Source organism: Nyctereutes procyonoides, unplaced genomic scaffold, assembly GCF_905146905.1.
Source record: "Nyctereutes procyonoides isolate TBG_1078 unplaced genomic scaffold, NYPRO_anot_genome, whole genome shotgun sequence".
NCBI lineage: Eukaryota > Metazoa > Chordata > Mammalia > Carnivora > Canidae > Nyctereutes > Nyctereutes procyonoides.
The window spans coordinates 9325614-9351278 of record NW_026575135.1 but is presented as its reverse complement, the minus strand read 5'-3'; the positions used below and the strand labels follow the sequence as shown (position 1 = coordinate 9351278).

At 42.3% G+C, this 25665-nt stretch overlaps 1 protein-coding gene across 5 annotated transcripts in view; it reads left to right on the top strand.

Moving 5' to 3' along the window:
- PALM2AKAP2 (PALM2 and AKAP2 fusion) overlaps positions 1-25665 on the top strand; it is a 335810-nt gene that overhangs the window by 178463 nt on the left and 131682 nt on the right. For all 5 annotated transcript variants that reach the window (XM_055301737.1, XM_055301734.1, XM_055301736.1 and 2 more), the window contains one exon: positions 22235-22320. In XM_055301737.1, coding sequence (XP_055157712.1) covers positions 22235-22320 — 86 coding nt within the window. The remainder of the gene's footprint in view (positions 1-22234; positions 22321-25665) is intronic.

The window sequence follows — 25665 nt, the reverse complement described above, 5'->3', positions numbered from 1 at the left end:
CCTCACTCTGGTTTAAACCATATTCTGGTTTAAAACTCTGTAAGTCGGAGTATCTGGTGCCATCAAGAAGATCATTTATATAGAAAACAAGTAATGAGATACGAATTTATTGCATAAATCACCACAGGTAGTTTCTTTTCAACATCAGGAGGTGCAATATCACTTAAGAAATAATCCTTAAGGGCAGCCCGGGTGGCTCAGCGGTGTAGCACCGCCTTCAGCCCAGGGCCTGATCCTGGGGTCCCGGGATCGAGTCCCGCGTCGGGCTCCCTGCACGGAGCCTGCTTCTCCCTCTGCCTTTGTCTCTGCCCCCCCTCTCTCTCTGTATGTCTTATGAATAAATAAATAAATAATCTTAAATATATATTTTTTAAAAATCCTTAAAAAAATCCTGATGAGGTAATAAAAATTCACTAAAGGTGCCTATGACCTCATCTCTCCTTTCCATCTTGACCATTTTTTGGAGCTAACTTCTCCATTGATTCTGAGATCCTTAATCCTCTCTATTTTTAAGGGTACTATTGGGGTGTCTAACATAAATTAGGATAGTGAAATATATCTCTAGTCTCTTCAATGGATCTTTAAGTAACAAACATATTCCCCCAAATCTCTTTTTATGTGTAATTGTTATAAATTATTAATTATAAAAATCAAATGGCTGTATCCATGGAGAACTGACCTTTTAAAGACAATGCAAGGTGACTTCTTTTAGAATTAAAAATTCCACTTCAGATATTTAGCATATTAACTTTTTAGAAAGCAGAGCACATCTGTAGACTATTACTGCCCTAAATATTTGCTATCTATAACAAGGTAAAATCCCTAAGTGGAATATGCTTACTTGTCTTCTAAAACTCTGAGTTGCCTTTTTTTTTTTTCTTATTCCACTGTGCACCTTGCAGTAACCTGACATCTCTTTCATCTCATTAAACTGGCTTCAACTGGTAATACTTCATTAAATTCAGAAGAAACTTGACCCCCATCAAAATCCAGATCTGAAAACATTTAACTTTAAGCTGTAGCTCAGAAAAAATTCTAATATTTAATAAAGCCTTGATAGAAGGTGTTGACTCAATATTTGAGAAATTGAATGACAGCACGGTGTGAGAAAGCTTAGAGGGGAAAGTGCATTTGACTAAATGTAATTAAATGTGATTTCTTGAATTATTTTGCTGCAGTTCATAGCGAACCTTCCAATATTACAATAATTTTCTTGACCTTGATTTTCGATCTATCCTAACTTAACTGTCAATACTATATCAGAATTTACTTTCATCAGTGATGCTTGAAAGAGGAATTGCAAAAATAAAATGCTGTAACTGCCTACTATAAAAATATTCCAATAGCCTTTCCATCAGATGAATTGGACAGGGTTCCTTTATGTCTGGATTTTCCCGGTTCCACACTTTCTCTGATGTTCAGACAGATGCAGACTAATTTTTCAGTGTGACAACCCTTCTGACTTAGATTTTTCTATTTCCCTTGTGTTTGTGCCAATTAAGCCAACCCCCAGGCTGTACTTATGACATATTTTCGGAAATTCATTGTGTAAGAGATGTTGACAGTCTACTGCTTTGTTTTCCCTTGGTCTTCCTCATTTCTCTAGAATCCTACCCTTTCTCTTCTTTGAAGTCTGTGTTTGACATTCTTTGAAAAGATGTTTCATACATGTGGCTTATTGTAATGAGTAATTACATCCAAGGAGAAAGCTCCAAATCACTGACACGGAATGACTAGTTCTAGAAGCATTTCCTAAAGGACATGCCATTCCTTTTCAACAGATTTTTCTCCGCCATTTATTTTGTGCAAAAGTTCATATTTGGGGTCCGATGCTGTTCTCTTTCTCATAAACTTTAAAATAAATATTTCAACTTGAGTAATAAGATATAAAAACAGAATCTAATGTACATTCAACCATAAGCTATCACTGTGAAGTTAAATTTTCTTATGATGTTCAGTAGAAGCCGGGTCAATATTTATATTGTTAGGATTGGGTACCTACCCTTTTATATTCTGCTTTTGTTTTTCATAATGTGATTTTCGTGTACACGTGTCTCTGAGTTTTTCAGCTTGGGATAAAAATTTTGATCTTTTGGCCATTGCTTTGATTTATCTTCTCCGAAATGAATTATTGTGTCAAAGACTACAAACAGTCTTATAGTTTCCTGGAGGTCTTTTGCTACAAGGAAGAGAAAATTATCTCTCAATTGGCTTAAACAATAAAGAAGCGATATAATTGCCCATAATAACTCCTGTGGGGGGGCTGCCCTGGAGATGTTTAATTTCACTACATGGTGACATCCTCAAGGGGCCTCACTTGCTTCTGTGCTTCTGCCCTGCCATCCCGAGGGAGGCATCTGTGTCACTGAGCAGCTGTTCTCGTGGTCACATAATAGCTGCCACATTCCAGGCATCACAGCCCCCAGGGATATGGCAATCGTCAGTGGAAGAAGAGAGGGGGTGTTTCTTCATGTCTCTTTTCAAGAGCAAGGAAATAGTTCCCAAAGGGGCCTATCTGGCTTCTCTTTCATTGTTCATTCGATATGTCATTGGCCAGTGCCTTTTCTATACCCATCACTGGCAGAGAACGTAGGATTCCTATGATTCATTTTGTGAAACACAGGGCCACGTGAAGGAGAGCAGCTCTCCTGGACTGGATGGTTTCTGTTCTACAGAAGAAGGATAGTTTCCGCTATACTTCCCTTCCATGTATTCTAGATTGTTATCCCAAGAGATTAAATCACTTTATGAAGGGATCCCTGGGTGGCTCAGTGGTTTAGGGCCACCTTTGGCCCAGGGTGTGATCCTGGAGTCCCAGGATCGAGTCCCACATCTGGCTACCTGCATGGAGCCTGCTTCTCCCTCTGCCTGTGTCTCTGTGTGTCTCATGAATAAATAAATAAAATCTTTAAAAATAAAATAAATCACTTTATGATACCAACCTGAGGGGCGCCTGAGTGGCTCAGTGGTTGAGCATCTGCCTTTGACTCAGGTTATGATCCTGGGGTCCTGGGATCAAGTCCCACATCGGGCTCCCCACAAGGAGCCTGCTTCTCCCCCTGCTTGTGTCTCTGCCTCTCTCCCTCTGTGTCTCATGAATTAAAAAAAAAAAAAGTAAACAAATCTTTAAAAAAAATACCAACCTGCAACATCTAAGTGTGCTTGTTCCCTGACAAAGCTAAGTCTCTGTCATGTTTACTTATCATTTATAAATTTGTAAGTTAGTTATATATAATGAAAGTATTATTTATATGTGTGTTTCTGTAATGATAACCAAGGTAGATGCAGTCCATTTAGGGTGAGTTGGTTTGCAGTTTCTTTAGAGTTTCACATCCACTAAATTTGAAACCCCCTATCTAACCAACTTTATACAGTAGTTGCTCAAAGGCACTTACTACCACTCACTATCCCTATACAATTTTTTTAAAAAATTTATCCATGAGAGAGAGAGAGAGGCAGAGACACAGGCAGAGGGAGAAGCGGGCTCCATGCAGGGAGCCCGATGTGGGACTCAATCCCAGGACTCCAGGATCATACACTGGGCCAAAGGCAGTGCTGAACCGCTGAGCCACCCGGGCTGCCCCCTATACAATTTTTAAAAAGATCTTATTGATTCTAGACAGAGAGAGCACAAGCAGGGGGAGAGGCAGAGGGAGAGGGAGAAACAGACTTTCCACTGAGCAGGGAGCCCAGATGGGGCTCTATCCCAGGACTCCAGGATCATGACCTGAGCTGAAGGCAGACGCTTAGCTGATTGAGCCACCCAGGCACCCCACCCCTATACAATTTTTGAGTCAGATTCCATACCTACTAAGTAAGCCTATATTGCAAATATCTTCCTTATAAGATGTCCATGTTCATATATAGGAAAGCTCGTAAGCAAAAGGGTAAAGGAGTGTGTCGGGAGGTATTGCCAAAGCGTTCCAGGTACTTGGAGATTAAAGGGCAGATTGCAGCTGGAGCAAGGAGGGTACCTCTTTGGTCCTCTCCTATCAGTCGCTCCCTCCTGCCCTGTATCCAGGCATCAGCTCTGCCATCCTATTGTCCTGCCCCACAGTCGCTGGAAAGGCAAGCAGCTGGGTCCTTCCAGCTGTAGCTTATCATAAATCTCCGACCTTCGAGGATGTTCCAGCCACTTTCTCACTTTCCTCTCAGGATGCCTCACTACTATTCAGAAGGCCCTCTCCCTTGTGGTCAAGCTGGCAGGTGAGTCCTGGCCCCCCAGTTCCATTTGCCTCAAATACTCACATTCTTCTGGAGGGAGGCCCCCAGCTAAAATGACAACAGCAACAAGCTTGCTCTCTCATCTTTACCACTCCAAGTAGGTTGCTTTAAATACCTTATTCTGGTAGGAGACCCTTAGCAAGGGCGCCTATGCCTGTTGGGGTTACACGAGTGTTGGGGTTACACGAGTGAGGGGATCCAGAGCTTTGGCGTGGCCCACTCTTAGCTGGCTGTATGGACGTCCACCCAGAGAGACGCTGCAACCTGCTTCTATTGTCGTTCAAACCTGGTCCATCCTTCTTGTCCCATCGAAGTTGTAAGTTGCTGGAGGTGGCTCCCTCCTTCACCCCTGGCCACGTGGGAACATGGATCATAACTCAGTCTGTCTCCATAGATCCCCCTCTAATCTAAATGCTGAACTGCTACATCGGTTAGGAATTGTCTCTTTAAACATCTGTGGAAGGGGGAAAACACATTTTTTCCCCCTCTCAATTCTTCTTTTTCCAGGATGGAAAGAATTTAAGGGAAAGACAAACTCCTTGGGTTCATCACCGCTTAACCCATTGTTTCCTCATGGTTTGGCTCATAGACGTCTCTGTGAAGAACAGAAGTCCTGCCCTTCGGCATGTGGGCACAAGTGGGTGGCTCAGTGCACGCACATGTTTCCATTGTGTTGTCAAAGCACTTTCCAGAAGTGACCTCAACCTGACCCCCATCCAACGAGCCCCAGGGTAGAATCCAGAACCAGCCCTTCAGAGTCTTAATCCAAGCTGCAAGAGCTACCTTTCAAGTGGCCCCACAATTTAACTCTCCGCCAAAGCAAAAGTGAAGAGCCCTGGCTAAAGAGGACAAAGGCAGCTCCCCTTTACCCCAGTAGGCATCAGACCAAAGCTAAGACAAGTCATTTGAATGTGGGGGTGTATGTTGGAGTCAGTGACATTGCCAGAAATTGGCACATTTGTCAGAACACCTTGCCTTTTTGTTCGTTGTGAGATCAGCGTGTGCCCAGAATCCTGTAAGCGTGTGGTAATATTTTTATTCTTGGAGAAAAAAAATAAGAAGGCCATGTTGAAAGGCTTGCTCTTTGTTTTCCAGATTTCCCCTCGGCACTGACTAATTTGTTTCCCACTAATGTAGGACTTTATCTTTGGTTAACGGGAATTCTCTGCATTAAGGCCTAGGGATATGGGTCCCCTGAGAGTGTGTCCCCTTTCCCTCTAGTCCTGCCTCGTACGGGGTTTGGGGGGCCTGGAAGCCCAGCTTGGGGTGGGACCAGCTTCAAGAGAAACATTCCCGCATCTCCAGTTGGGAAAGGAGCCAGGATATTTTTTAAATGTTGCCTTTGGACAACCCTCTCTTTGTGTCTCATGGTTTTGCTTCTTCCTTCAACAGCTTCTCGCCATGTCTTGACCACCACCATATTTCTTTAAGGCGATGATGAAAAAGTGGCACTTGGGAGGATCGTCAGTGGTAGCAAGTGTTGCCCTGAATGGCGGGTTGCTGTTCATCCCCAAGCCCACATCCTTGTTACTGAGGATGTTTTGAATCTTGTGGCTGTGGTGGCCATGTCTACCATAACCAGGTTTGGGGAGGCACCAGGATGCCAATGGTGTAGGGGCATAAAGAGATACCTCACCGGGATGTAATCACAGCCTGGAATACTTAAAAGCTGTTTCCTAGAGGCAGAAATAAGCCTGTGTTGGACTCCAGAAGGCTGAGCTCAGACCAGTAGTTGGGCAGGGTTAAGTTTTACCTCAGTGACGTGGAACTTGCTAAAAACGGAATGGGCTATGTATCAGTTTCCCAGGGCTGCCATAACAAAGTACCACAAACTGGGTGGCTTAAAACAACCATTTTTTTTTTCTTGGGTTGAAAAGTGTTCTCTCACAGTTTTAGAAGCCAGAAATCCCAGATCAAGGTGTTGTCAGGGCTACGGTCTCTCTGAAGTCTCCAGGGACAGATCCTTCCGGGCCTCTCCCAGCTTCTGGCAACATACCTCTCATCTCTGCCTCCATCTTCATGTGGCCTCCTCTTCAATGAAGGACACCAGCCCTACTGGATTAGAACCTATACTCATAACCTCATCCTAACTTGGTTACATCTGTAAAGATCCTATTTTGCACATAAGATCATATTCTGAGGTGCCAGGGGGTTAGGACTTCACCGTTTCTTTTTGGGGAACACAGTGCAACCCGTAACAAGCTACCTCTATGGGGGTGATTTCCTGATCCCCTGAAGGGTTGCAAATAGAATCAGAGTGAGCTGTTTTTCAAGATGCTTAAAGAGATGCAAGCATTAAGTAGAGAATAGGACCAGATGTCTTCCAGGATCTCTTCCAACGATGGCATTTGCTAATTTTATGAGTCCTGTTGTAAAGGACTCTGCAAAATAATGGGACCACCACACCTGGTCCAGTCTTGGTGAAATGTCGTGTGCCCAGAAACACTGTCCAGCTTCTAAAAATCACTAAAAGGAATTCCCATCTTTACTTTTAATTCTTGACAAACCTCAACAGAGCTTCCTTTTTCCATCCTCTGCAGCGGCTCCTTTTGGAGTCCCTCCTGTTTTAGTCAGTACTCTTTGGAATGATAGAATTCTGATTCAAAGTAGCGTTCAAAAAAAGTATCCTATTTTCTCACCAAATTGTGAAGTCCGGGAATTTTTATTTTGCCTTGAATTCCATTTCCCAGCTGTGCCTTCCTCTCTGCTTGCTTTGTTTTCAGGAAAGCGTTTCCCATATGGTGGCCACCAGTACCCGCAGGCTTAAATATTAGCATTTTAGCAAACTCATTGGGAAAGTTCTCTTTTTCCAGCATTCTAAGGCAAGTCCCAGAGTTGGCTCTCATTGGATCCAGTTTGTCACCTTGCATTTGTCGTACACTCATCCTAAACTCACATTGGGATTCTGCTTCCCTTTTGAGGAGGTAAGGTAAAGAATGGAGATAGCCCTATCTCAATCACACAGACTAGAAATGGAGAACAGCATCCCCAAAGGGAAATTGAGGTGCTGTTAACATAATAAATGGAAACCAGGGTTGGAAAGAACAAGGCAATGACTGTCCATTATGATTCTTTGATTCCTTGCTTCAAACCATTGGTGTCTTTTGACAGATATGTAGATATAGATATAGATAGGTAGGTGGATAGATGAATGGAAAAATAGGTAGACAGATGGACTTTTGTTTCTTTCTATCCCCCCACCCACCCATTCATCCATTTATCTCTCCTGTATCTACTCATCTATCTAAAATCTAGGCAGCTGATCACATGCTTTTGGTTTTCTCTTGCATTTTTCTCTTGCCTTTCCAGCATGGTTCTTTCTACTTATTTCCCAAAGTTTGAATTGTAAATGTCTCCCTCCTGGGCTGGGAAATACTGAGCTCTCTTTTAAGAGCAAGGAGGGAAGAAAAATGGAGCCAGCCAAAACTAGATTCCTTTGGAAACTGAGGGGAGACAGGAAGGGAGGAACTCACATTAATAATTTTGCCCCCAACATCTATCAAATCACCAGAGTGATCTTTTATCATTTTGAGTTGTGGGTGCTTTAAAAATTTGCATCTGTGTCCAGGAAAGAAGTAGATAAATTTGCACATGATGGTAAAAGAAGATTCTGGGATATAAATCCTCTGATGCAAAGTTATGGATGCATCCCAAAAGTCTAGTCAAACAGTGTCTGTGTTTTAGCTTCCAGACTTCTGTAGTGGGTCAAACCAAACTCCCAAATGGATTTCTAAACTTGAGAAACATCAGGCTTTTTTTTTTTTTTTTTTTCCAATCACACAAGCACTCTTGAATTGAAAACAACACTGGGTCATCAAACAATATAAACATTAATTGATATCACTTATCCTTCTGCCTTCAACACATTGAGCCCTGTAACAGTTCAGACTCAAACTCTTTCAACAAACCAACCTCCACCCCCCAACACACACACACACACACACACACACACACACACACACACAAGCAGTCTGCTAAGAGCATTTAAAATCCCAGTCAAGGGCCTTGGCCCTGTCTCTGGAATCCATCCGGATCATCTCTTGTTTCTTTGTCCTACATCACTGGTCTTGCCCTTTCTCATTCTCTGGCTCTGAGGCAAGATTCTGATCCTAGACCCTACTGTGAACCAGCTTCTTGGGATTGCCCACTGTCTCATACCCATCAGCTGCAAGTCAGAGGCTCTCTTGTTTTATGCCCTGACCCAGGTGGATTCATTTGCTAGAGCTGCTTAAATAATAATTTATTTTCTCATACTTCTAGAGGCCAGGAGTCCAAGATCAAGGTGTCAGCAGGTTTGCTTTCTTCTGAGACTACTCTCCTTGGCTTGCAGATGACCAGTTTTTCCATGTGTCCTAACATGGTCTTTCCTCTGTGTGCAGCGTCCCCGTGTGTCCAAATATCCTCTTGTTAGGACACCTCAGATTGGATTAGGGCTCACTGTAAAGACCTCATTTTAACTTAATCATATCCTTAAAGACCCTGTCTCCAAGTATAATTACATTCTGAGGGTATAAGGGTTAGGCTTTCTATATAATGGATGGGGTGGGGAGAGGCACATAATAAGGTCATAATACCAGGCAAGCTGACATCCCACTACAGACCCCCAAATCTGCTAAAAATTGGGAGTCAGACATTTGCATATGGCTAAAGTAATTTCTATTAAGACTAATTAAGAACTATGATCATTTGGGGCCAATGAAAGGACCAAACTATCACCACTATTTCTGGAAAAAATTAAGTTAGCTGAGCAATCCAATAGAGGTACTAATTATAATCCCAGCCCCCCAAAGACTCTAGAAGCTTCTATTTAGATCTAGATATATGTTATCTCTCCTGGCAGCACTTTTCTTAGCTGCAATTTCTGTTGCTACATATTCCTAGAAGTCATTGACAGTGAAGCCACTATGGTATCAAAGAATAAAAATAATGATAATGACAAATTTTATCTAGTACTTGCTATGTTCTTGGCACTGAGCTGTGGAGTTACATTATTATTATCTCATTTAATCCACACCAAGACCCTAAGTGATTCCTATTACTGTCCTCATTTTATAGGTAAGGAAATCTCTGACTTTGAGTGAAGTAACTTGCCATGGTCCTGTGGTTCTCCTGCCAGTTCCCACAATAAGCTCCTAACCAGCTGTGGGCAAGTCAGTTTTTTTAAATTGATGGTTTAAAATCAGTCTTCTTTGGGGAAGCTGGGTGGCTCAGTTGGTTGAGGGTCATACCCTTGATTTCAGCTCAGGTTATGATTTCAGGGTTGTGAGATCAAGCCCCCTGTCCAGCTCCACGCTGAGTGAGGAACCTGCTTAAAATTCTCTCTCCTTCTCCTTCTGCCTCGTACCCATTCTATTTCCCTTTCTCTCTCTGTCTCTCTCTTTCAAGAATAAGTAAATAAATACAATCTGCTTAAAAAAAAATCTTCAAAAAGGAATTGGTGAGGCTCCTCCTGAAGGACACTGAGGGAACGAAACCATATTAGGATTATAAACTCAGATGCCATCAGAGGCCAGACTTACATTAGTGAGTGACATCAACCCACAAGTAAACTGAGAATGTGGTGGAGCAGTTAAATCTCTTCTAAAACAGTGATAATAGTGACTCAGCTCTTGGCAGTTGCTGCTTTGTAGAGCTATAGATACTGGGCCTGGTTTCACCAGTCTTCTAACTTTTTTCAAGAAAAACTAGATGTTTAATGTTCATGTGCATTCTCATAAGTTTAAATATTGATGACTACGTAGGGGCCCTGGCTGGCTTAGTCAGTAGAGCATGCGACTCTTGATCTCAGGTTGTAAGTTGGAGCCCCATGTTGAATATAGAGATTACTTAAAGATAAAATCTTCAAAAAGAATGAATGAATGAATAAATAAAGATTACTAAATCATTTTAAACAATAACAGTGTTGGTGTACCTGACTAGCTCAGTCATAAGAGTGTGCGACTCAATCTTGGGGTTGTGGGTGTGGGCCCCACATTGGGGGTAGAGGTTGCTTAAATAAGAAAAACTTTAAAAATTAAAACAACGGTGCTTTGCAGATGAAGTAAAGCATGCCTGAAAGCCTGAAGGGTCGTCATTCCTAACTTCTGGGCTGATGAGCACCTTAAGAACCTTTATGAAATTTTCAGGGAGCTCTTTTACAAATATTCTCTCCTATGCACTTCTACTTGATTCAAGTGGGTTTTTTGAATGGCTGGGTGAACTCCCACAGGTCACCTGACACCACCACAGCCCCCCAAGGGGAGGAGAGGAAGCTCTGCTGGCAGGACGCCCAGAACTCAGAGCGGAAATGTAACATCCTGGATGCCTGGTCAGGGAAGGCCCCATTCAGAGGAAAGGAGCAGTACTGGCAATCAGATTGCCCAAAGAGAAAACCTCCTCCTCCCAGATAGTTAGGTCTTTCTATCTGGGTCTCCTCAGCCCAAGCATAGTGCCTGGCAAACAGCAGAAATTCAAGGAATGAAGTTGGGGTGGGGAGTGATGTGACCATTACATTTCTGAAAAATAACAATGGTGATGATATGGAAGACAGATCTGAGTTGGGGGACTCAGATGGCCTGAACTGGGGTGCACATGCAGTGGGGCTGGAGGGGAGGCATGTGGTGGGAAAGGCATAACAGAGACCAACTTCTTTGTGTCTTCAAGGGCCATGCTCCCGTATGCCCTCTGTCCAATGGTACTCTTTTCACAGCCAAGACAGGGAAAGTCAAGCACTCTAGCTGGTTGGTTGACCCTCCAAAGAGCCCAAAGACCTTGAATATGCCTCAAACATCACCTGTTATTTTCATTATTAATCTACATCTCCTCTGCATACCAACTAAATCCAACATGGCAGTTTGGGCTTTTATTTAATTTTATACCATTATTATTTAGGGACTAAATATCCAATAATCTTTCCAGCCTAGTAAAGTCAGGATAGCAAAACTAATAATTAGGATGTCATAGAGAATATAACAGACTCTTTCATTGGATTTGGGGAGAAGCCTCTCTGAATGGTAATATCCACAATTTAATTTGAGAGTAAAACAGGTTTTAAGCTGTTAGTTCTCTAACCTTTGAGAACCTTTGTGAACAGTCCCTTGACTTCGTTGCAAGTAGCATGGTTACCTAAAAAGGCTTTGATTTCTGAGGACTGGTTCAGGCCAGCCAAAACAAACCATTTTCAAAATTGGTTTGGGCCTCAGAGTCTCATAAAATTCATTTTAAGCAGTGTACCATGATCCTTTTTTTGCTCTCCTTTTCATGCATTTGGAATTTGCTATTCCCTTCACATACAGAGAGATGCTTAAAATGCACCTTTGAAAATAGAGCAGGAGATGAAACACCCAGTTCTCAATCCCCTCTCGGAGGCTATGACAGACAAAGGCTGTTTTCTCCTTAAGGGGAGGTCCAAGACTCCTCAGTGTACAGTAATGGCTTAAAAACTGCAGCTTCATGTCCAGATATGCACGTGTGTGCATGCACATGCGGGTTTGTGCATGAGTTATGCATGAGTGCATATGTGGGTCCACGTGTGTGCACGCATGTACACACACACAGAGCACATGCATGTGTCAGGCAGGTACCTGTGTGTACATACCTTCTCAGTCTCAGGAGGGGTGTTCCTTCTTGCCCTTCTCACCCAGGGCACCTTGGTTAGCACAGGTGATTAGCAACAGCATACTGGAGCATGAGCACTGAACTTGGAGAGCTTCAGATCCCAGGTCTGCTTCTTACTTTGTGTTCTTGGGCAAATTATTTACCTTTTTTGCTATCTGGAAAATGAGGATAATAATAGTGCCTACTCCATTTGGTGCTTTTGATTGCTGGTGAGATAATATATGTTAAATATAGCACAAATGAAGAGCACATAATAACCGCTCAAAAGCTGATAGCTGCTATTATTATTTTTGTCGTTATTCCTTCTTACACCGTGCTTGAAGGGAGAGAGTCGGGTGGAATCAGCAAATGACTTTCCAGCTTCAGGTACTCTTAAGTTTTCACCTCTTCACCAATGCATGATTGCCTTTTCAATCACCCAAAGTTTTTCCCGGTGTTTTTTGTGGGCTGCCCAAACCCAAGGTGATACTCAAAGGCACTAGGTGCTTTCATTGTCTTTTTTTTTTATTATTATTTACTTATGATAGTCACAGAGAGAGAGAGAGAAGCAGAGACACAGGCGGAGGGAGAAGCAGGCTCCATGCACCGGGAGCCCGACGTGGGACTCGATCCCGGGTCTCCAGGATCGGGCCCTGGGCCAAAGGCAGGCGCCAAACCGCTGCGCCACCCAGGGATCCCTGCTTTCATTGTCTTAATCCTCTTCCATTATTCAAACATTCTGATGCTCAGGTCACTGGTCTGCAGAACTAGAATGCGTGGGATCCCACAAGACCAAGAGTGAGCGCTCCCTGCTCATCCTAGCTGCCCCCAGAGAGGCTTCTGCAAACCCTAAGTAATTGTTTGCTGAACTGCATGGGATTGGGTTTGGTGCCGGCTGCATATTTTTCTCAGGGTCCCACCATAAAACCTTTGTTTGATGTGTGCATTGTGAGCTCAGAAGCCAGCTCGAACCGGAACCTCAGGGAAGACAATTTCCCCCTCTTGAATCTTGATTTTTTTTTTCAATATGTCCTCCAGTTTCCTGCTCTCCTATCTCTGATAATGAAAGAAATACTCATCTTTTGGGTGGTAATAAGGTGTACTGGTTAAGAAAATAGCCTCTGAGATCAGAGCGCTTGGATTAAGTATTGGTTCCCTTAATAGTTCAGTTTTCAGTCCTTTGAGCCTCAGTTTCTCATCTGTAAAGTGGGGTTAGTATTGTACCTGCCTCATGTACCTGTATTGTATGAGGACTGAATGTGATGTTACACATAAAGATAAAGCATTTGACCCATAGTACATCTCCAGGGCAGTTTAGTTGTCATGCCTGGTTTTATTGTGTCCATGTTGGAGGGACAACAATGGGGTCAAGAAGCCATGGAGGGGGGCACACTGATCAAGAAAGACACTGAGGTTTTTCTTTGTGCATCTTTGAGCAACCTGAACATCTGCCCCTGGGAAGAACCCAGAGAGGTGTCCCTTACACAGGAATGTGCAGGTGGGGAAAGGTTCACTGACCTCTGGATGAGTTTGAGGAAAATAACTGCTCATCTAAGAGGTGGACCTTTTCTTTCCCAATGGTGTCTTCTCAAGGAGAGGAACCAAGAAAGGGGAAATTGCCCTTGCCCCCATGGCTTCTGGAGGCCCCGGGGCCTGGCACTTCCATCTGTCCCATGAAAGAGAATGCTAGGTCTCAGGCTCAAGGATGAGCTTCCACCTGAAGCGGGCTGGGCCGGGCTGGGCTGGGGCCACATCCTGCCTCGCTCCTCCAGCCCCTGGCAGGACTCTCTCTCCAGAGGAAGCAGGCCCCATCAGCTTATCCTTGGGTGGGGTTTCCCAAAGCCAAGTGTTTAAAGGCAAATCATTGTTCTGCAGTTCCGCTAAGCTTTAATAACCACCCTTCTGAGAACTCCTTCGACAACCAAGTGAGATTTTTAAAACCCAAGAATAGCCAAAGGCAATTACCAGAAGAGAAATATCTGAGTGAGTCTCTGTCCTGACACACTTGGTGCAGAGACTTGGGTGAAGAAGAGAGAGGTGGGACCCAGGCCCCTAGCCCCATTCTTTTCGTTATTATCAGACTAAATGCTCTCATAGTGGGTGGATCTTTTGTTTGCAAAATGGGGTTGACCGAATTTGGGCCCCAGGAAGAATCCTAGTCTAGGAAATCAGGCAATCTCGTCTCTTCTGGCCCCAGCTCAGCAACTTCCTGGGAGATGCTCCCATTACTTTCTATCTCAGGTCTCAGTTCTCTCTTAGAAACACAGAAGGCTGGACTCCAGACTTCCCTGCAGGTCTGGGGCTGTGTGTGGGTCAGTGGGTTGATGAGGGCTGAGGCATAGGTGTAACGAGGAGAACAGCCAGGATGGATAGGAAGGTTGGCCACGTCTGAGCAGGGTCCATCCACCAAAGTCCCCACAAACAAAAGGGACCCTCTCCTGGCATTTGAGGACTCTGCTGTGTCCTCTGTTCTCTCCTTAAGCCAAGTGACATAGGTCCATTGCCTAGACTCTCTTTTCTCCAATCTGTTTGTGGCTCAGCTGTTCTTAAGACATTCTGGCTGTCTAATCAGCATGACCTGAGGTGGTGGTAAGGAAGGTGCCAAAGAAGAGATCACGTAGAGGCTAAGGACATTGTAGAGGAGCTTTCTATCCTGATGAGAAAGCAGCTCAGTCAGCTCCAGGCCCCTTCTGACTCCAGTTCAATTTGGGGAACATTTAATGAGCCTCTGTTACATGCTGACCCTCACTGCACTGACTGAGGGTGAGGTGGGGCTGGTGAATGGATGGCCCCAACTTCAGTGCTCAGGTCCTTAGGGGGCCTGGCTGGCTCAGTCAGTGGAACATGTAACTCTTGGTCTTGGGCTTGTAAATTAAAGCCCAAGTGTGGAGATTCCTCAAAGTCCTCAGAGTCCCACCACCCATATGTTTTATGTCTGATAACTATACTTCCGCATGCTCCCTATCTCTAGATTTGCTGGCAAGTGACTAGGGCCACAAGGCCTTGCCTGGTTTGAGGAAAGGATAGGACCAATGACAGCCTGTTTGTTTCTTTAGCATCTAGAGCAACAGTGCTGCTATTTCTAATGCCCTCCATACCCTTTCCCTCAGCATCCCCCATCTTCTCTGCTCTCACCCCATGCCCTACCCTGAAGCTCTGATCTCTCCAGCCTGGCTGCCCAAAACTCACACTTCTCATTTAACAGACACCTGGGGAGGCTAACTGGGTATTAGGCCCAGTCCCTGCCCCCAAGTGTTTACAAGCTAGTTGATAAGCACCCTCTCAGGCATCATCAATGAGCCAATACTGTTAGCCAGACACACTTAAGGGCTTTCCCTGCTCAGGCACCAATGAGCGCCCTAAAGAGCAGAGCTATGAATTCACAGTGGAGGGAGAAGGCCGCGATGTCACTTTGGACACCTCACCAAGGAGCTGCCACTATACAGCAAGGCTGAGTACTGGCATCACCTGTGTTTTTAACTTACATGAATTCAAGTATATATTTCTAGCTAAAATAATGAGAGAAAAATAGGCATTTAAGAAGTATCAGGGATTATGACTGACATTCCAATCCGTGTGCCTGTCAGACCCTACTGGTTGCTTGTCTGATAGCCATCAACCTGTCCCCCTTCTTTCTTGCTGGCCACAATCCTGTTTTGTTCCTTTGTTCATCCTCCTAGTGGTTGTGTATTAAGAGAATGCTGACCCAGGGAAGGCCTGACTTGGGAGTAAATCCTGATTAATTAACTCCAAGCCAATTTTGAGAATTCCATTTGCATATTCCACAGCTGGTTTAGAGATAGACTAATGCTACATTTTTGACCAGTGAGATTTTGGGTATGTTGGGAGGGTGCTTTTGTGGAAGTGTATTTACTCCTCCCTTTTCCTGCTTCTGGATGTTTTCATGACACATAGAACTGCTATGTCCATCTTGGGACCATGGAAGAAGGTCAAGAGAATGGCATAGGTCAAACTGAGACAAAGAGGCCCTGAGGCCATGGAGCCGTTGAATCAGCCAACAACGTCTGGTGCCACACTACCTTGGGACTTCTTGTTCCATGAGCCACTCCTCTGTTGTTTAATCATCTATGAAGTAGGCTTTCTGTTACCTGCAGCCAAAAGCACTCTAAATGGTACACTCTAGTGTGGGGATGAGAAGGCAAGTGTTCATCTGCTGTCACCCAGCTGGTCTTTTCTTCTACCTCTCCATCTGAGTATCTCCAAACCCTGAGAAATTCTGCAGTTTCCGGATCTCTATTTTTTGTACAACGTGATCCTTAGCATAAGCCAACAGTATCATCTGGTACTTAACAAAGGAAACGGACTGTTCCGAAGCTGGAACAAAAAGTGGCTCTGTTGGGTTTTCTGAAGGATGGTGCTATTTTGGACTATATGAGAGATTTATGGAATTTTCAAGAGTGGTTTTGACTCTTCAGGATGAGGTCTTTTGTCTTTAGAACGTAAATCCTTCATGAGATACAACTAACCTATGCAATAAGCTCTGGGCATAATGGAAACAGGGCGGTTCAAAAAAGTAGAAGGTATGGATCATTATAGCCTGGTTGCAGAGACAAAATTTAAATGAGAGGATTGATTTAGGCAATAGAGTACAGATTTATCTAAAAACCCTCTATGATGAGAACTGGAAGTTGATGAGGAAGGCAAGTCTGGAAGAGCTCCGTCCTCTCCTCAGGCTGGGCTAGGTTATGCTACTGTAATACACAACTCCCAATCCCCATGTCTCAAAACAATAAAGGTTTAGTTCTCACTCATCCTACATGGCCATTTTGGCTTGGCTGTGTCTCTGCTTTGTGTTATTCTCACTCTGGGACTCAGGCTAACAGAATCACACTATCTAGAACATTACCACGCACCATGGTAGAGGAGAAGGTGCTCTGGAGGGCCCTGCATCAGCAATTACATGCTCCTGCCTAGAAGTGATAGATGCCACTGCTGCCCACACTCATCAGCCAGAACTAGTTACATGGCCACCAATTCTAAGGAGGCCAGGAAGTGAAATTCTGTTATGTGTGCACAAGAGGAAGGAACTAGAAATTTTTGGTGAGCATCACTAATGATCCACTTTGCCCAACAATCTAAAATCCGTGTGGACAGATGAGCTAGAGCAAAAGTCCACTCTTGTACATAAGGGTATGTATCGACTTGTCTTTCTTTCTTACTCTGCTTTTACCTAGCAATGCACAGTGGTCCTGGGGGGGTCTAGGTATAGCCAGCACCCTCCTGTATAGTGCTGCCCTCTCCCTCTAGGTCTCTGATCTTTTCTTTTTTACTTTTATTATTTTTTAGTACTAACCAGAATCAGAAATAAAGAAATCATCCAGTATTCTCTGCAGTTCCATTGATTGCTTCCTCAACAAGCCTTCTTAGCAGCTTGTCCTCTTCTCTGTTCAGTCTGGTCCTGTTTCCCTCTGTTCAAACACAAAAGATGTGTTGTCTGCAGCTTACTATGCTCAAGCTCTCATGGCTGCCGTGCTACCATCCCAAATCCTCCATCTTGCAGATCCTCATGTGTGCCCTTGGCTTCTCTGGCCAGGCCTGGAGCTCAGCCTCCTTTCTTCTGCTTGTGCTACTCTGTCAACTGCATATGTGCTATTCCCAGCAGGAATCAAAGAGAGAGGCCATGCCAGTTAATGGAGTGCATCCTGTGCATGGAGACCAGAGATGTGGGTGCTAGGGAACTGGAAACTTGGGCTAATGGATTTCTTCATCTGACTGTGGGCTAAGTGAGGAGATGTATAAAAAGCAACAATTGGTTGGCTGATTTTACTTATTCCTGAAAGATTGTTATACAACTGTCCCTAATGGGGAATTTATAAGCATATCTCAGCTATAAGTAGACAGGTCTCAATTTTTCCCACTACTCGGAAATGTAAGCCTGTTCTCATTTTGGAGAAAGATGTTATTTTAATCTAGAGATTATAGAAATAATATAAAATATGCTTTCTCTTCACAAAGAAATTATAAATAAGAACTTGAGAACAGGGAAAGAGGACAAAAGAGAAAAAAGTTATTTGGAAGTAGAGTGTGTGGAAGTATAATATGTAAAGTAGTATATATAAATATAAATATATATAATTATCAATTATCAAAATTCTTTGGTCTAATTCTTTATATAGGTTCGTCCCCTGAAATCAGAGGTGATTGTGCTTACATAACTAATAATAGAAATGCATCAGTCTAGAATGTGTTATCTTTTGCAATTATACATCTGACCTGTGAAATGTTTGTGCTATTGTTTTAAATACTGACCTTAGTTGAGTGGAAATTCATCTCAGGAACTTGGACATAACAGCAGATGTTGACAGTCATTGATAAAACCCTAGAGCGGAAGGATCTCAAACAAGCATTCCAAGCTATCCCCCTGCCGATCTGTGGTGCAATGCACTTACACGTTGGTCTTATGGAAATCACCATTGTGGAAACAGTAGTGGCATTTTTACATGCATGAGCATCCTCCTACTAAGAAGCATCAATCATCTTGCTTCTCCAAGTCCTCAGGATGGGAGGGTCTGCTGCCCTTTGGTGTTCAAATAAAATTGACCTAAGGCTCTGTTGTATATATTCAGGTCTAACACGCTATCCCAGATTCTTATCAACATGTCCTCCTTAGATTCTACTTTTTACAGGGAGCTCCTATGTGCACATGGCCCTTCTCTTCTCTCCATCCGGAGATCCTCATTCTGTTTCTACAAAATAACACCAACACAAGACACTTACATAGAACAGATCTCCACTCTGTCTCCATTTGAGACTGAGGGGAGCATCATGTCGTGAGACGGCACTATAAAAAATTATAAATTGATGTCTATTTTTTTTAATTTGTATTTATTTATGATAGCCACAGAGAGAGAAAAAGAGACAGGCAGAGACATAGGCAGAGGGAGAAGCAGGCTCCATGCACTGGGAGCCCAATGTGGGATTCGATCCCGGGTCTCCAGGATCACGCCCTGGGCCAAAGGCAGGCGCCAAACCGCTGCGCCACCCAGGGATCCCCATAAATTGATGTTTAAACAATCTTCTCAAAAGTCCTTTTTATTGCCCTGTGGAAATTCTTACTGCCAATTCTCATCCCAGCATCTTTCAGGTTCTCTCCTTCTTCTAAATGGACCTCTTTCTTTTTTTCCTACTTCCATGATGTGGGGCCCATCATACCCATAACTCAGTTCTCTTTCTGGAAGGAATTTTGCCTCTGGCATTTAAAGTATCATTTTCCTGCCCTCACAACTTCTTGTTAGGATTAATAACATTTTAAAATTGAAATGTTGGGTCTATTTCCTCTTACTCTTTCCATCAAATGATAGGTCATCTAAGTTAAACTGTTGTCTTCAGGTACCTGGCTGGCTCAGTTGGTAGAGCGTGCAACGCTTGATCTTGGTGTAGTGAGCTCAAGCCCCACATTGAGTATACAGCCTACTTAAATAATATATATATGTGAAGAGAGAGAGGGAGAGATGCGAATCAGTACTTACAACTGAAATTTCTATTCAGGAAAGGGAATTACATTTGAATAAAGATAAAAGTGGTTTATCCAAAATGACTTTCATGTATAATTTTGCTTATGGAGTATATCTATTAGTTACTATTACAATAATACTGCTTGACATTTCATCCCCAAACTCAGTAGCTTTTATTGTAATGCATGTGCAGCTGGGCTAGGGTTTGATTGATCAAGACTTGACTTAGCTCTAAGATGCTGATGGGGGGGTCCAGGTTTGTTCCCCATGACTCCTAGTCCCTTGCAGGCCAACTGGAGCATGTCCTCCTTATGCTATAGTGCATTTCAAACCTTTGATTGTGTTATGTCCACTAAGATCCCACTGGCCAGAGCAAACATCAGTGAACAGGGAAGAAAATTTCTCCCACAGTGGGAAAAGAGGGGAATGAATATTTGCTGAACGATAATTCAAATTATTCTATTAAGTAAATTTCATATAATTGTCCATCATGCCCAACATCTGTATCTCTCTGCCAGCCAGATCTGACAGGTGCCAACAGTGGCTTAAACCAAGAGGGGCTCTTAGTCTGTTGGATGCACGGTGTGTCAGGGAAATAATCCATTCATGTAGGAGCAAAGATGGCTTTCCCAGAAAAAATGCATTTAAGAAAAAGCTGACAACCTCCTTACAGCAATTTCCCTAGAGGAAACTGCAGGGCAGCTCATGAAACTGACCCAATTTCTACAACCTAGTGAGAGACAACTATTTGCACCTTGCAATAAATTGAGTGCATGGGTCTTAAGCAATCCATTGTGCATATGTCATATAAAATGAGGCTCTCCAGGCTCCAGGTTATAAAATAATGTAATTGATGCTAAAATATTAAAATTTAATTAATCTCATATTAGTTTCTTAAAAATGTCATGCAAAAATTGTTTCTGTTTCACCATCTGGTTTGTCCAATTGATCTCTACAGAAATGCTGGAGTATAACAATCTTTCTTATACATATCTCTGGTTTTTTGATTTAGGACAAAAGGTGGTAAAGTATCTTTTATTTTATTTTTTTATTTTTTATTTTTTTGGTAAAGTATCTTTTAAAAAATTATTGTATCATTTTTATTGCATGAATACAAATTGGCACAAAAATCATTACTATACCACACACAAAAATATATAGAATACTCTAATGAATATTTTGTGTATCTACAACTTAAGAAATAATTTCCCACTACCACACAATTTGTTTAATGATAACATTATTGAGCAAGTGATGATGATAGCAAAATCACTACATAATATATTGTTGTTGGTATTGTAAAACTGGCATCACTGTTTTACAAAGCAATATGGGAACACATGCCATTAGCCTTAAAAGTATGCATACTTTTTGCCTAGGAGTCTATTGAAGGATATTATTTGTGAGAAGAAAAACATTCAGACAAAGAGGTACTCATTTTAGCATTATCTATACAGATGAGAAATTAGAAGTGACCTAAATATCCAACATTTTAGAAATAGTTAAGTAATGGTATACCAACTCAATGGGTAATTATAGAATCAGTTAAATTGAAAATCTGAATATTGCTTAGGAAATTTTTTTTTGCAAAGTATTTTTTTATTGTGGTAAAATATACATAACATAAAACTCACATTGTAACCATTTTGAAGTGTATAGTTCTGTGCATTAAATACAATCACAGTGTGGTGCAACCATCCTCACTGTCCATCTGCTATAGTACATCTTATGGGCCAAATCTAGCCCAGTGGCTGTTTTTGTAAAGTTTTATTGGAACTTCGCCATGCCCGTTTGTTTATGTGTGGTCTGTTGGCTGTTTCAGTGGCAGCTTGAGAAGTTGCAACGGAAATGGCATGACCACAAAGCCTAAAATATTTACTGTGTGGCACAGAAAATGTTTGCCAATCCTGACTTAACATAATGCTAGATAATTGAAGTTTTTGAATTTGGGCTATTCACACAGGATTCCAGGATGAATATTGTCCTTGAGTTACCCTTAGACAAAATTATTTGTTAAGGCAATCAGCAGTGTAAGCAAATACCACAAAGCTAATTTTAACCTATTTAAGAAAACAATCTTTTTAATACTTTAGGCTATGAGCATTCATATCCCAGCAGGAAGTTATTATACCCATTATAAAATTTGTTTCTACTGGTTAAAGTAGTCCCTTAAAAATTTTACTAAGTATTGTGTTTTTAGCTTTTAAGAAGATGACTTTATCTGCAATAAATGAGTTTTTAAAAATATACTTGTCATTACTTCAAACATTAATATAGACCATTCCACCTGGATTCACACACATAACTGCATCTGAACCGGTACAGTTTGACTGTATTGTATTCATGGGTATTTCTGAACACCATCCCCGGATCTCCTTTTTGAGGTGAAGAGAGCAAAACCCTGTATCTTGCCATGTGTCTACTCTTGGAGATCACCTGACAGTTTAAGAAAAAAGGAATACAAATCTTTATCAAGACTTGAAGAGAAAACAAATATAGATTTTAAAAGTGAATATAACCCCTCAATCATTTCCAGTATGTGTGTGGAATCTAGGTCAGTGAACAATCTGGAGTCAGCTCTATAGATGTGTGCATTTCTATGTCCCAGGATTCACTGTGAGCCCCCCAAAAAAGAGCTCAGTATGAGGGCTGGATTCTGGAAGAGTTCATTCCAACCTCTTCTCCACTCTGGACTGAGCATGGAACTGTCTACAGGACAATCCACTGGACAGTGGACTCCAAAGTTGGAGATTAAGTCAAAACATGGGAGGTATTGACTGGCCACACTTTTGAAAGGATGCTTTCCCAGAAACTGCCCCACAGGTGTACTGGAGCGACCTCGGTTTCCTTTATAACACACATGGAGTTGGAATCTGCAAAATGTTGGTTAGGTGGCTATCCATGTCAGCTGAATGCACTTGGCTCAAATTTCACTTTTTTGTTTGTTTTTGTTTTCTCAGGAGTCGGGTGGGAGACTATGCTGCTAAAGGGAGATGAGGCAGTCTCAGATGCCACAGAAACATCCAATGCAGACATGACTATCAAGGTAAGAGATCCTTTCTTTAGTTTGGTTCTCAAAGTACGTCTCTAGAGGAAAACAAGCCTATGGCAGACTTCTAGGGACAAAATGAGCACCGTCCCTCAACCTGCTGGGTTTCTCTCTCTCTATTCATTGGAGCCTCCGTGAGTCAGCTAGACGTAAGATTTTCTGAAATTTGGCATCTGGATTAGGAAACCACCTGAAAGCTAGAATCCAAGGTGCGAATTCCAATGGGCTTGTTGCAGGGTCTCCAGAGAATATCTGCATGTAGGTTGTCTGCAAGTGGTAACCCCATGGGCACAGTAGAGCAAATCTGAGAATAATGAGCTGAGAAACCAGGCCCCACTGTGCATTGTGAAGAAAGGTCAGAGAGGCATGGAGTGGCTTTGATCTTGACTCAAGATTTCCAGTGATACCAGTGGGAAGGCAGCATGTGGCCCACTCCAGCTGGAACACCAGTGGCCAAAAGCTTACAAAATGAGTCATCTGGAAACCAACCTAATTATCACTGTTCAAATTAAATGCATGAGTTTATAATCATTGCCTAGATTAAGGAATCCATAGCAAAATTTACCAGATTCAACCGCTTCCCCTCTATTAATAGATTAGACACAAAGGAATGGTTCTTCCTTCTTGAAATTCTGTTTATGTTTCAATTAACAGAAGCTGGGAGCTGGAGGGCTTTCTAACATTTTTGCTTGAATGATTAGAGTTTAAATCTAGGCAACTTGCAAATTTTTCATTGAAAAACCAAGAGTAGTATCCCACCATTTTTCTAAGTAAGCTCTAGGCCCAACATGGGGCTTGAATTTATGACCCCAAGATCAAAAGTCACTTGCTCCACTGACAAGCAGCCAGGTACCCCTTTTATATTGAGATTTACCTAGAGATATTCCATTCCTGGATTTATTAGTAGAGGTTGTACAAAAGAATATACAGGATGAATTTATTCTAGCTTTCCTTTGTAATGTGGAGGCTGGGCTTATGTTATCTATGTTTAAAATGTTAGAGAGCAAACAAAAATGCCACAGTCAAATTAAATGAGAGATGGGATAGTAGCCTGAGTGGTCAAAAAAGTCAACTAATCTAAACAATAACGATTCAGCACTGAAAGTTCATTTGCTTATAATTATAATGTTTAGCTGAAATTGCAAGACAATAATGTAGATTCAATGGTGTGTTAGTGTCCCACTGGCTATTATTGCAAAGACAGAAATTTGTGTCTATGACCGCATTGGACAGAGAGAGAGAGAGAGAGGCAGGTGGATGAATTTGATGGACGTAGATTTGCCCTTTTGGAGTCTGTTGTCCTTTGAAGTATGTGTTCCTAAAATGTGTTGCTAGTGAGCCGCAGATGTAGTGCAGACATTTAAATGATCAGAAAGACTAGAGTTTGTTTTGTAAAAGCAAATGGCGTATTCCGGTAGAAGCAAGTCTTGGCCAACTCCCATTTTTGTAAGGTTGCTACTTAATCAGTCTGCTGATCCTTGGAACTAGGATCCTGAGTAAGTTGTATTTGGGTCTAGCCAGTTTAGATGTCAGTCTTGATCTCTCTTTCTCTTCTCTTTAATAAACAACTGGGAATGTGTAACAGAGGATTTTTAGTTCTCTGTTGAACTGAACCTGCTCTGAAGACTGGACACCATACACTTTAAAAAGTTAAACAAAACAGAAGTATATTTAAATATACCAGTAAATTCCTACAAATAAGATTAAGTTCCTCTATTAATACCAATTGCTTCTCACTAAAGAATTTGTGAAACCTCTGGTGGATATAACATAGGGAACTACTTCTGTTTAGATCTTCGCCTTTGGTTTTCCCAATTATACAGCAATCACTAATTTTTTTTTCTGTCTGACTTATTTCACTTAGCATCATACCCTCTGGGTCCATCCATATTGTCACAAACGGCAAGATCTAAACCTTTTTTATGACTGAGTAATATTCCATTATATATATTTCTTTATCCATTCGTCTAGTGGTAAACACTTACCACTGTTCACTAGAAGAAAAGGGCACTCATATTTCAGTATAGTGTCTATGTTACACCTTATTCTGTTTTGCTGCATGTCTAGACATTGGTTTTTTAAAAAAAGGGATGGATCGGTATTTTCTAAAACCTGTGTGACTCTGAGAATCACCTGCAGCAGTGTATAAAAACAGCAGTAAAAATACAGAGTTTTTTGGGGGAAAACATTGTCTCAGCATACTGCTAAAGCTGTATGGCTCCATGAGCCCTGTCACTGCTCCTGGTTTTCTGGTTTCCAACTAGCATGAGAAAGGACTTCCTTGTTCAAAACCCTTTGATTCCATTCCTTTTGAACACTGACCAAGGCCCAGGCATCTCCTCCTGGCTTTCCATATTTCCTTACTCTAACTAACTGCAATTTTGTTTCTGGACTTGTCTTCTGTTCTTTCTGTACCCATCTTTGCCTTCTCTACCCAGCCTATTTGTAGCCAGAGCGATCCTTTCAAAAGACCAACAGGATGACATCCCTCCGCTTCAGCCCTGCTGGCCTTCCCATTGCCTTGAGCACCTAAACCAAACTCCAGCAGGTGCTCTGCTGTTTAAAACCCTGTGACTTTTATTCACTGCCTCCTTGGTCTTTCTCCCACTCTCTCCCTCTTTCTCTCCCAACCTAGTTAACTTCTCTTTATACTCCAGTCTTGGGCTCAAATATTATCTCCTCACATAGCACCACTTTCAGATCAGTCTTGATTGTTAACTTGCTTTCGCTGAACCTAGTACTCCTCAGAGCCAGTCACATGAATACCCACAGATGTCAACGTGTAACGTGCAGGCTCCTCTCCTGGAATGTGATTCCTAAAGGGCGTTGCATCCGCAGCACCTGGTGGAGTGTCTAACACGTCGTGTGCAACTATCAGTATTTGTTGAATGAACAAATCTATGAATGAACAAATGAAGATAAATATTTAGATTGCTCATGGTAGGGGGAGAGGCAGAGGGAGAGGGAGAAAGAATCTCAAGCAGACTCCCCACTGAGCACAGAGCCCAGTATAGGGTTCAATCTCCCGACCCTGAGATCATGACATGAACCAAAACCCAGAGTCAGATGCTTAACAGACTAAGCCACCCAGGTGCCCCTAATTTAATAATTCTTAAATTTACCAACCATCCCCGTCATCCAACTTCATAACATTTCATCACTTCTGTAAGATCCCACATGCCCTGTAAGAGATAATCTCCATTCCCACCACAATCCCAAGAAAACACTTGCATATTTTATGTCTCTGTAGATTTACCTGTTCTGGACATTTCATAAATGGAATCATATAACATTGTGGTTTTTTTATGTCTGTTTTTTTTTTCATGTAGATGGTGTTTTTGA